Source organism: Cervus canadensis, chromosome 17 (assembly GCF_019320065.1).
Source record: "Cervus canadensis isolate Bull #8, Minnesota chromosome 17, ASM1932006v1, whole genome shotgun sequence".
In the NCBI taxonomy this organism is placed as follows: Eukaryota; Metazoa; Chordata; class Mammalia; order Artiodactyla; family Cervidae; genus Cervus; species Cervus canadensis.
In genome coordinates this window covers 45,056,944-45,069,273 of record NC_057402.1, presented here as the reverse complement: position 1 = coordinate 45,069,273, position 12,330 = coordinate 45,056,944, and the positions used below count along the sequence as shown (strand labels likewise).

Sequence of the window (12,330 nt, the reverse complement as noted above, 5' to 3'; positions counted from 1 at the left end):
GACTTGCAAAGTTCTGATATGACTCTCACTGCATACTATATGCAATGAAATTCTGTCACAGCTAACACAAGCCTTCTAAGTGATAAACCAAACATTTGCTCAAGTGAAAAAAACAAATAGCATATAACTATTGCAAAGGTAAGTGTACCTATATGAAGAAAGTTGCACAATTAAATGTACCTATGCAAAATCCAAATATCAATGCTGAAACACTGTGCCAAGATATACTCTTTTTTAACAAGTTGTTCTTATTATAAAACATGTTTGTTACAGAAGAATCAGTGGGGAAAAGCACACAGAAAAAAAAAAAATTGCCCATTACACCTTCACTGTTACATTTACGTCTTATCATTCCAGTCTTTCTATATATATATACATCCCTGAGACCACACTGTTTTGTACTTTGCTTTTTCACTTCAGGTACTGTGACTATCAACATCATTAAGTAGTCTACTACAAACATATTAATAACTGCAGGACATTCCACTGTATGGCTACTTTACCTTTTGTTGTCACCGGATTGCCCCTAGTTGTAACACGGTTATAACCAATCTTGTTCTTGGGTTTCTATAATGCTGATTATCTACTTAGGTAACAAGATTACTTCTGACCAGAAGCTACAAATTCAGGTTAAAGTGCTTCATGGAAAATACACATCCAGGTTTACTTGTGCATTAACCACAAGGTGGGTTTTTCTCTGCTGCGGAAGCCTGGGAATGCTGCTCTCTGCTCCAGGCCAGCAGCCCTGCCTCACCTCTCAAGATCCAGAGCCCACACTCCGAACCAGCATCTGAGGCAGGGACAATGACAGAGCTGACCACACAGCAGGGGCTAGGTACGTGCAAAGGGCACAGAGCACCAGCTACCTTGACCAGAACCTCTCCTACAATTCCGGGAGGTCCCTTCAAGCGGCAGCACTGCTTCCTTACTGAGCATCCCCACCAGCCCCCACCAAGGGGAGCCCTGCGAGGCATCTGGGGCAGGCACCATCCTGTCCTACAGCTGGAAAAATCTATCTCCTTTGTCCCACTGCCCAAGGTCAACCTTACAACCCAGGTTTCCCTTATTCTTCCAGGTACTCTTCCCATTGCACTTCCTGAACCTATGCCCTGAAAAGGCCCCCCTGTGGAGCTCAAGAAGTCTACACCTTATAGTTTGGCCAGTCAGTGACCAGAGCCTGGGTCTTACCACTGAGGCCACTGGGTGCCCCGGCCAACTGTGAACATGCACACCTCAAAGCTCCTGTCTCACTGACCAGGAGTCCTTCCCCTTACTCAGGTTGACAACCTAGCATTAGCTGAAAAACGCTCTGATATAAACCATAAATGTTCTAGCATGTTTGAAGCAATCCAGCGAGATTTAAGTCACTGTTGACTGTCATTCTTATTGGAATATAACTCAAGAAACTTTCTGAAAAGAGAAAAACACACACATGGAACCAGGCAGGTTCTCTGAATCTTTCACTTGACATAAGCTTAATAAAGAATAAGAGTTAGCTCATGGCTTACTCCAATTAACAGGAAATATTATACACATACTTTTTTGGAAGTCAGAAGAGACAAGACCCACCTTTATCCCTCAGTTCCCATTTTCTTCTCTCACTTTTCTCCCAGCACAATTTAATAAATAAATTTCTATGGGGCCATCTCCTTCCTAACAAACTTCCCCGTTAAACACTTACTTTATGTTCACATGCTTCTGCATTTTTGTGGGATTTATTTCCAAGGCAAAGTTAAAGATAAATCAATGAATTTACAACTAGATAAACAGCAATTACCAGTCCTTATTCTGAAAATCCCTGTTTTATCAAACATTTTGAAGGTCCATTTAAAAAATTAAAAACATGTTCGCTTTCATCTAAAATAAGTCAAACAAAGGACAGTCCAACAACATTCCTATAATATGTTGCAACTCCCACAAAAAGATTATGAAACACTGTTGGGACATCCAAGCCTCCTTGAGAAGAACTGTCTTCAGGAGACACTGCCCTCTCCCTCCACTGTTCTGTGGAACACCCTAAATATCAGGAAAACCAAATGCTTGTTGACTTGCACACTTTTTAAAAGCAATTAAAGTACCCAAGAATTGCACCATCCAGTACAGTAGCCACTAGTCACATGTGACTACTGAGCCCTTGAAATGTAGCTAATTCAAACTGAGCTATACTGTCAATGTAAAATATACATTGGATTTTGAAGTCATAACACTAACAAAAGAATCTCTCATTAACAGCTTTTATACGGATTATACATTGACACACTATTTGACTATGTTGGGTTACATCAAGTATTAATCACTTTTTGAAATGTTTCCAATGTAGCTATAAGAAAATCTACCGTAACATGTAACTCATAATTGTATATATAAATAGTCTTGTCACCTCTGACCTACTTTTTTTTCACATAATTGTTGTGTGAAGGTATTATAATCAAAGGATGTCTTCACCCCACTGGCGACCCAATCCACAAGGCAAACAAACGACGAAAGGGGTGAAGTGCAACCTGAGATTCAAGGTCATTCACAGACTTCACAAGGAAGCGGCCTAGAAACAGCAATGCGTGCATGTCTAGCACATCCAAGTTTTCAAATCTAAGTCACCTGGCAAATGATCATGAATTCCTCGATTTACGGGTGTAGTGCAGACTCTACTGAAATCCAGAGAATTATCCAATATGGCATTTATCCTTCGAAAGATATTGGCATTTCTACACGTGGAGAGTGCAGGTGCTTCCTGGTTGTCCCAGCAATCTTTTATCCTTCCCGCTTCTTCTTCCTAGACACAGAAAAAAGGTGTTTAGGTTTTCTATTCTCCCTGTTGATAGAGACTTCACACCTCCTTTCCTCTAGCCCAATACAAGTTAGATAAAGTAACAAAGACTTGAATTTCTTGCCTGTTTACTAACATACTTAACTCTCAGCAAGGTACCCTGAGAGAACAGGAAGAGGAAAAAACACTGACATGTAAGCTATAAGAACCTTCTAACATAATGGGACTTGTATAGAAGTAGAATGGCAGCAACATGAGCATTAAGAACCATACACACCTGGTTCAAATTCTGAGTTTACCTATACAGATTATGTGGCAATAAAAGAATGAAGTACTGATATATACTACAATATGGGTAAACCTCAAAAACATGAGGTGAAAGAAGCCAGTCACACAAGACCACATACTATACGAGCCCAATTATATGAAATGTACAGAAGAGGTAATCTAAAGCAGATTAGCTGCCTTCAACTGGGGAGGTGAGGAGGTGGTTAGCCAGTTTGTCTCAAGGGTACAAGGTTTCTTTTTTCAAATGATGAAAATATTCTAAAATTAGATCATTGTGAGGGTTGCAAAATTCCATAAATATACTAAAGATAAATGAATTGTACCTTGAAAAGTGAACCTTACAATTATGTAAATTATATATTAATACAGTTGTTTCAAAAGTTTGATTCTGCCATTTATTGGCAGTTACTAATGTCTGTGCTACAGTCCCCACTTGTAGAGTGGGGGAGAGTACCTACCAACCTTTTGATGGGATGTATACAGTACTCAGCATGGTGCTGGCATACAGTAGCTACTATTTTTACACTTTAAGATATACCTACAGGAAAAGACTTGGGCAGGATCAAAGTGGTTCAAAAACCACCCAAAGGGATGTTTAAATAACTGATACAATCTATATGGTCATTAAAAGTGCCCACAACTCATGTAAGACATCACTGAATGAAAAACAGACTCACAGGTACATAAAAGTGAACTGAACCCCCACACAAGTGATTTTTGGGTGTTCTCTATCTCAGTCAATAAGACCACCATCCTCCAGGTGCCCGAGACAGAAATCTAGGTACCATTCTTCTCTATTCAATCTCCCTCACTAACCACATTCAATATGTAAGCAAAGAAATACTGGCTGACAGACTGAATATTCTAAAGGGAGTCAGACTCATTGCTTCTATCATTCCCAATTACCTTGGGGAATATACAAAAACAAACAACAAAAAAAGTCCAAGTAATGAAACTAGTAGGGCTTCCCTGGTGGCTCAGTGGTAAAGAATCTGCCTGCAGTACAGAAGATGCAGGTTCTATTCTGGCTCAGGAAGATCCTCTGGAGTAGGAAATAGCAACTCACTCCAGTATTCTTGCCTGGACAGAGGAGCCTGGTAGGCTACCATCCACGGGGTCGCAAGGTATTGGACACAACTTAGCGACTAACAAAAAAGGAAACTAGAACCTAAGACCCTGTAGCTGAACACGTCAAAACAAAATTTTTAAAGCCTGGTGTTATTCTGTGTAACTTATTAAAATCCAGGTGTAAGCATGAGAATGACCAGAAATATTTAAGACTATAAACTCTGCAGCATGGCCTTAAAGGAACAAACTTGAATTCCACATCATTTTCAAGCTCTTGAAAGACTGGTTGGTATTCTTTGCAAACTGTGAAGATAACCAGAACACAGTTCTGTTTCCCAAGCCCTCCAGAGAGGTGTCATTGAGAATGGTTAAATCCACTGACACAGGCCGTTTTCACAACTGCAGATTTCTAAGGTTAATATTCAACTTCACTAAGGCAACTTCACAAAGGCTAAGATACAAGGATTTATAACCAATCTGCATACCTTAAGGCTACATGCTTCACTCATTCACTGTCTAACATACATTAACCAACTGCCTGCTGTCCACAGTAGCATTCTAAGGATAGGCAGATTAGGTCCGAAGAAAAAAAAAAGATCAAATCCAGCAACATCCACTGGGGAACAGACGTAGCACTCTCCCCACATGTACAACAGGGATAAAAGTAACAATATTATCTCAGAGGGCTTTTTGTGACTTAATACACATAAAGTGATTCACACAATACCTGGCACATAACTATGTGCTGAACAAATAAATGCTGGCTCTCAGTAGTGTTATTATTATACCAAGGGGTTAGAAGCCGCCACAAGGATCCTTGAAGAAAAGAATCTACCTGCTCACTAAAAGGAGAAAACAACTAAAAACCTATGTCAACTATTCCTTTGAAGACCCCAAGCCTTTCCATGCCTAATTTCTGTAATCATTTGATTTCAAAAGCTTAATTAGGAACCTCCTTGGTGGTCCAGTGATTAAGAATTTGCACTTTCACTGCAGGCAATAAGGGTTTGATCTCTGGTAAGGGAACTGAGATCCTGCATGCCACCCGCATGGTGTAAATAAAAATTTAAAAACTTAATTAAAAAAGACTAAAGACATGATTAAAAAAAAAAAGATCAAACTGCCCAAAAGCTGAACCTACCACAGAATACAGTGATCCTTTTAAAATTCTTCAGTTACATAATTCTTAGTTTCTCATTTTTTAAACAGAAACATTTTATCCATCCCTACCCTTAACAGGCCCATTACTCTGCATATTCTGATCAATAACTCTGATCAATTTATAGGTCTGAGTTCATATCCATGTTTTACCATAACCAAAAATGTAATCATTTGATTACATTTTTCCTTGACTTTCTACTACTGCCTGATAGATTTCACTGCTATTTGTGGCATTTTTGCCATGAAGTGAGATCACTTGCAGCTTTTTTTGAACTTTATCTTTCACTATAGTCAGGAAAGCAAGCTTTAAAGACACATTACAGACTCAAAGGAGAACACAAACATTAATACTACTAAGAACCATGGATCAATAGGAAGGATTACTTGGTAGGGCTAGAAAAAAAAAACAAACAGTAATTCTCTATCTTCACATCTAAAGCAACCAGAGAAAGGAAAACAAAACCCAAAGTCAGTATAAGTAAAGAAAACATTTAAAGACAAGTGTTCCGGCCTGGTGCACTGGGAAGACCCAGAGGAATCGGGTGGAGAGGGAGGTGGGAGGGGGGATCGGGATTGGGAATACATGTAAATCCATGGCTGATTCATATCAATGTATGACAAAACCCACTGGGAAAAAAAAAAAAAACAAGTCAAAAAAAAACAAACACTATAGTCCACCTAGAGGGATGGGATGGGGAAGGGGGAAGCTTCAGAGGCTTGGGATATATGTAGACATGCCTGATATATGTTGTACAGCCGAACTTAACATTGTAAAGCAATTATACTCCAATAAAAAAAAATACTTTAAAAAAAAAAAAAAAGAAAACATTTAAGATCAGAGTAGAAATAAATGAAATAGAGACAAAGAAAATAAATAGCAACTGTCAATGAAACTAAAAGCTCATTCTTTGAGAAGAGAAACATTGATAAACCTTTAGCCAGACTTGTCAAAAAAAAAAAAAAAAGGGGGAGGACTCAAATAAGTAAAATTAGAAATGAAAAACGGGAAGTTACAGCTAACACCACAGATATACAAGGAATCATAATAGACTACTACAAGCAACTATATACCAATAAAATTGACAACCTGGAAGAACTGGACAAATTCTTAGAAAGGTATATCCTCCAAAGACTGAACCAGGAAGAAACAAAACATGAACAGATCAATCACAAGTACCAAAATTGAAACAATTATTAAAAATCTTTCAACAAACAGAAGTTGAGGACCAAATGGCTTCACAGGCAAATTCTATCAAACATTTAGAGAAAAACTAACACCTGCCTTTCTGAAACTCTTCCAAAAAACTGCAGAGGAAGGAACACTCCCAAGCTCATCCACTATCACCCTAATACCAAAACAGACAAAGATATCACAAAAAAGAAAAATTACAAACCAGTATCACTGATGAACGTAGGTGCAAAAAGCCTTGACAAAATACTAGCAAAATGAATTCAACAACACATTAAAAGGATCACACAGCATGATCAAGTGGAATTTATCCCTGAGATACAAAGATTTTTCAATATCTGCAAATCACTGTGAAATATATCAACAAGAATAAAAACCATGTGATCATTTCAACAGATGTAGAAAAAGCTATTAACAAAATTCAACATGCACTTATGATAAAAACTTTCCAGAAAGTGGGCTTAGAGGGAACCTACCTCACTTTAATACAGGTCATATATGACCAACTCACAAAAAACATCATTCTCAATGGTGAAAAACTGAAAGCATTTCCTCTAAGATCAGGAACAAGACAAAGATGTCCACTCTTGCCACTATTATTCAACAAAGTTTTGTAAGTCCTAGTCATGGCAGTCACAGAAGAAAAAGAAATACAATCCAAACTGGCAAAGAAATGAAACTGTCCCTGTTTGCAGATGGTATGATACTATACATAGAAAATCCTAGAGATGATACCAGAACACTACTAGAGCTCATCAATAAATCTGGTAAAGCTGCAGGATACAGAATTAATGCACACAACTCTACTGCATTCCCATACACTAACAGAAGATAAGAGACATCAAGGAAACAACCCTATTTACCACTGCATCAAAAAGAATAAAATATCAAAGAACAGACCTGCCTAAGGAGACAAAAGATCTGTACTCTGAAAACGATAACATGTGAATGGAAGAAGTCAAAGATGACACAAACAGATGGGGAGATTCACCACATTCTTGGATTGGAAGAATATTGTCAAAATAACTATACTACCCAAAGCAATCTACAGACTCAATGCAAACTCCCTAACTACCAATGGCATTTTTCACAGACTGAGAACAAAAAATTTTTAAATGTGTGGACACACAAAAGATCCCGAAGGGGGAAAAAAAAAAAACCTCCCGAAGAGCCAAAGCAATCTTAAGAAAAATGGAGCTGGAAGAATTAGGCTCCCTGACTACAAAGCTACAGTAATCAAGACAGTATGATATTGGCACAAGAACAGAAATATAGTTAAATGGAGCAGAATATAGACAAAAGCCCAGAGATAAACCCACACACCTATGGTCACCTAATCTATGACAAAGGAGGCAAGAATATACAATGGAGAACAGACAGTCACTTCAATACTATAAGTGGTGCTGGGAAAACTGGACAGCTACATGTAAAAGAATGAAATTAAAATACTTAACACCATACACAAAGATAAACTCAAAATGGATTAAAGACCTAATATAAGGCCAGAAACCATAAAACTCTTAGAGGAAAACACAGGCAGAACACTGACATAAATTGCAGCAAGATTCTCTTTGACCCATCTCCTAGAGAAATGGAAATAAAAACAAAAATAAACAAATGGGATCAACTTAAAAGCTTTTGCAGAGCAAAGGAAACTATAAACAAGATGAAAAGACAACCCTACGAATGGGAAAAAATAGTTGCAAACAAAGAAAAAGCATTAATTTCCAAAATATACAAACAGCTCATGCAGCTCAATATCAAAACAACCCAATCAAAAAGTGGGGGAAGTATCTAAATAGACATTTCTTCAAGGAGACATACAGATGGTTAAAAAGCACATGAAAAGATGCTCAGCATCAATAATTATTAGAGAAATACAAATCAAAACAATATACAATGAGGTATCACCCCACACCAGTCAGGATGGCCATCAATCAAAAGATCTACAAATAATAAATGCTAGAGAGTGAGTGTGTGGAGAAAAGACAACCCTTCTACACTGTTGGAGGGAATGTAAACTGCTACAACCACTATGAAGAACAGTATGGAGATTCCCTAAAAAACTAAAAATAGAGCTACGATATGATTCAGCAATCCCTCTCTAGACATATATCCAGAGACAATCTTAATTCAAAAAGACACATGCACCCCAATGTTCACTGCAGCACTATTCACAATAGCCAGGATATGGAAGCAACCTAAATGTCCATCAACAGAAGAATGGATAAAAAAGATACGGTACATATAGACAATGGAGTATTAACTCAGCCATAAAAAGAATGAAATACTGCCATTTGCAGCAACATGGATGGACCCAGAGATTGTCACACTGAGACAAGTTAGAGGAAGACATATATCATATGATATTGCTTATATGTGAAATGTTCAAAAAAGGGGGTGGGTACAAATGTTGGTAAACAGAGATTGAGTTACAAATGTAGGAAATAAACTTATGGTTACCAGAAGTGATTGTGGAAGGGATAAACTGGGAGACTGGGATTGTCATACCAGTTCAGTTCAGTTGTTCAGTCGTGTCCGATTCTATGCGACCCCATGAATCACAGCACGCCAGGCCTCCCTGTCCATCAAACTCCCGGAGTTTACTCAAACTCATGCCCATCGAGTCGGTGATGCCATCCAGTCATCTCATCCTCTGTCGTCCCCTTCTCCTCCTGCCCCCGATCCCTCCCAGCATCAGGGTCTTTTCCAATGAGTCAACTCTTCGCATGAGGTGGCCAAAGTATTGGAGTTTCAGCTTCAGCATCAGTCCGTCCAATGAATACCCAGGACTGATCTCCATTAGGATGGACTGGTTGGATCTCCTTGCAGTCCAAGGAACTCTCAAGAGTCTTCTTCAACACCACACTTCAAAAGCATCAATTCTTCGGCACTCAGCTTTCTTCACAGTCCAACTCTCACATCCATATATGACCACTGGAAAAACCATAGCCTTGACTAGATGGGCCTTTGTTGGCAAAGTAATGTCTCTGCTTTTTAATATGCTATCTAGGTCGGTCGTAACTTTCCTTCCAAGGAGTGAGCGTCTTTTAATTTCATGGCTGCAGTCACCATCCACAGTGATTTTGGAGTCCAAAAAATTAAGTCTGACCCTGTTTCCCCATCTATTTCCCATGAGGCGATGGGACCAGATGCCATGATCTTAGTTTTCTGAATGTTAAGCTTTAAGCCAACTTTTTCACTCTCCTCTTTCACTTTCATCAAGAGGCTTTTCAGTTCCTCTTCACTCTCTGCCATAAGGGTGGTGTCACCTGCATATCTGAGGTTACTGATATTTCTCCCAGCAACCTGGATTCCAGCTTGTGCTTCTTCCAGCCCAGCGTTTCTCATGATGTACTCTGCATATAAGTTAAATAAGCAGGGTGACAATATATAGCCTTGACGTACTCCTCTTCCAATTTGGAACCAGTCTGTTGTTCCATGTCCAGTTCTAACTGTTGCTTCCTGACCTGCATACAGGTTTCTCAAGAGGCAGGTCAGGTGGTCTGGTATTCCCATCTCTTTCAGAATTTTCCACAGTTTATTGTGATCCACACAGTCAAAGGCTTTGGCATAGTCAATAAAGCAGAAATAGATGTTTTTCTGGAACTCTCTTGCTTTTTCGATGATCCAGCGGATATTGGCAATTTGACCTCTGGTCATGAGCCAGATAATCACAATGGTGTGATCACTCACCTAGAGCCAGACATCCTGGAATGTGAAGTCAAGTGGGCCTTAGAAAGCATCGCTACAAACAAAGCTAGTGGATGTGATGGATTGTCATATACATACTACTATATATAAATAGACAACTAATAAGGGCTTACTGTATGGCACAGGAACTCAATACTCTGTAAAGATCAATATGGGAAAAGAATCTAAAAAACATACAACATTGCAAATCAACTATACTCCAAGATAAATTTGTTAAAAACAGTAATTCTTACTGTTACTAGCTAAAAATGGCTCAAGATAAAACTACTGATAGCTATATTTACTCATATCGGGAAAAAAAATGGTTCACTAGGAATTTCTACTAATAGAAGCTATTTTATGGCAGGTCACAGTTTTTGCCTCTTCAATAGAAAAGGGCTGACACCCCCATCATGAAACAGTGGCTTTCTTTAGCAATAATCCTTAACTGGAAGGGGGGAAGGCAAACAGCCTACAATCTGAAAAGAGCATTTCCCTTTTCCACAAAGGAAGAATCCTCCCTCAGAACTGTGAATCACTGTTTTGAAAAGCAGAAAGAAAGCCCCTGGAACACAAACACTAAGTTTACCGCTTCAGTATCTTCTCTAGCTTCCATTGGCTCAGGTACAAAAGTGGAGTGCTACCTATTTGCAGATTTTGTGATAATGAGAAATATATAAAGTACCTGAAAACACTCAATTACTTATTAGGGGCAAATGTATCCCAACTCCATCACTGTTATTCAGAAGTATTCTTTCAATTTATCCTAGTCAAGTTCACCAAGAAGCCTGCAGCACATAATTGAAGGTTGTTTGCCTTTGTGGCTTGAAACTACTCATAATACTTTAAAATCTGAACCCTCACCATGCAGCTATGTTTGTCTATTCAAGAATAAAATCTCAAAATGTTATACCTATTTGTATGCTATTACAAATCTAGACTTGCCTTATTCAGAAACCCCCAGCCTTGCTTTCACATACCATATAACCTACAATCAACATGGTGATGAAATGGCCATTATTTTAGGTCAAAATCCTGGTTTGGGAATACTTAATTGTCATAAATGAATGCCAACTTTATTATCCCTGGTTTATTTTTATTGTCTTTAATCAACAACAAAAAATATCTACACTGCAGACCACTTCAAGACTATTACTGTTAATCATCTGTTATGGAGTCTTCAAAAGCCAGGTGAAAGATTTACAGAAGGCTGACTGAATGGCATGCGGTTTATCTCCTGATGGGAGTTTTAGCATGGGCTTCCATGGACAGGAATCCATGAAGGCCCCTGGCAAAACTGTTCATCCTAAAAGTGTTGCTGAGGATAAAATTTTCTAATTAATCACTTATTTTTTAGTTAAAAGCCCTGGTCTTTAAGTCTCTTTAACAAATGGGGTTGAGAAAACTGGATAGCCTCATGTAAAAAAATTAAACTAGATCTCATCCTTTAACGCCATACACAAAAATAAGCTCAAAATGGATTAAAGGCCTAAATGTTAGACCAGACACTATAGAACTTCTACTAGAGGAAAACATAGGCAGAACACTCTGACATAAATCAAAACAGCATCTTTTTTTATTGTCTCCCAGAATAATGGAAACAAAAGTAAGCAAATGGGACCTACTAAAATCTTTTGCACAGCAAAGGAAACAATAAGCAAAACAAAAAACAACCCACGGATTGGGAGAAAATATTTGCAAATGATGTGACTGACAAGAGATTAGTCTCTAAAATTTACAAACAGCTCAAGATGCTTATCATCATCAAAGCAAACAACCCAATCAAAAAATGGGCAGAAGACCTAAACAGACATTTCTCCAAAGAAGACATACAGATGGCCAAGAGGCACATGAAATGATTCAACATCATTCATTATTAGAGAAACGCAGATCAAAACTACAATGAGATAGCAGCTCACACCAGTCAGAATGGCTGTCATCGAAAAATCCATAAACAATAAATGTTGGAGAGGGTGTGAAGGGTAAACTGATACAGTCACTATAAACAGTATAGTTTTTTTTTTCCCAAATGTTAATTTGCATTTTTAACTTTTTTTTTTCATTTATTTTTAATAGTTGGAGGCTAATTACTTTACAATATTGTAGTGGTTTTTGCCATACATTGACATGAATCAGCCATGGATTTACATGTGTTCCCCATCCC

General features: G+C 38.3%; 1 protein-coding gene across 13 annotated transcripts in view; it reads right to left on the bottom strand.

The window, feature by feature from the left end:
• Positions 1 to 12,330, bottom strand: part of CPEB1 (cytoplasmic polyadenylation element binding protein 1) — a 110,455-nt gene that overhangs the window by 77,304 nt on the left and 20,821 nt on the right. For 10 of the 13 annotated variants that reach the window (XM_043490378.1, XM_043490379.1, XM_043490372.1 and 7 more), the window contains one exon: positions 2,599 to 2,773. The exons of the other annotated variants lie outside the window; for them this stretch is intronic. Coding sequence is in view for 5 of the 10 variants with exons in the window: in XM_043490372.1 (XP_043346307.1) it covers positions 2,599 to 2,773 (175 nt within the window). In the remaining 5 variants the exon portion in view is untranslated. The remainder of the gene's footprint in view (positions 1 to 2,598; positions 2,774 to 12,330) is intronic. 13 annotated transcript variants of the gene reach the window in all.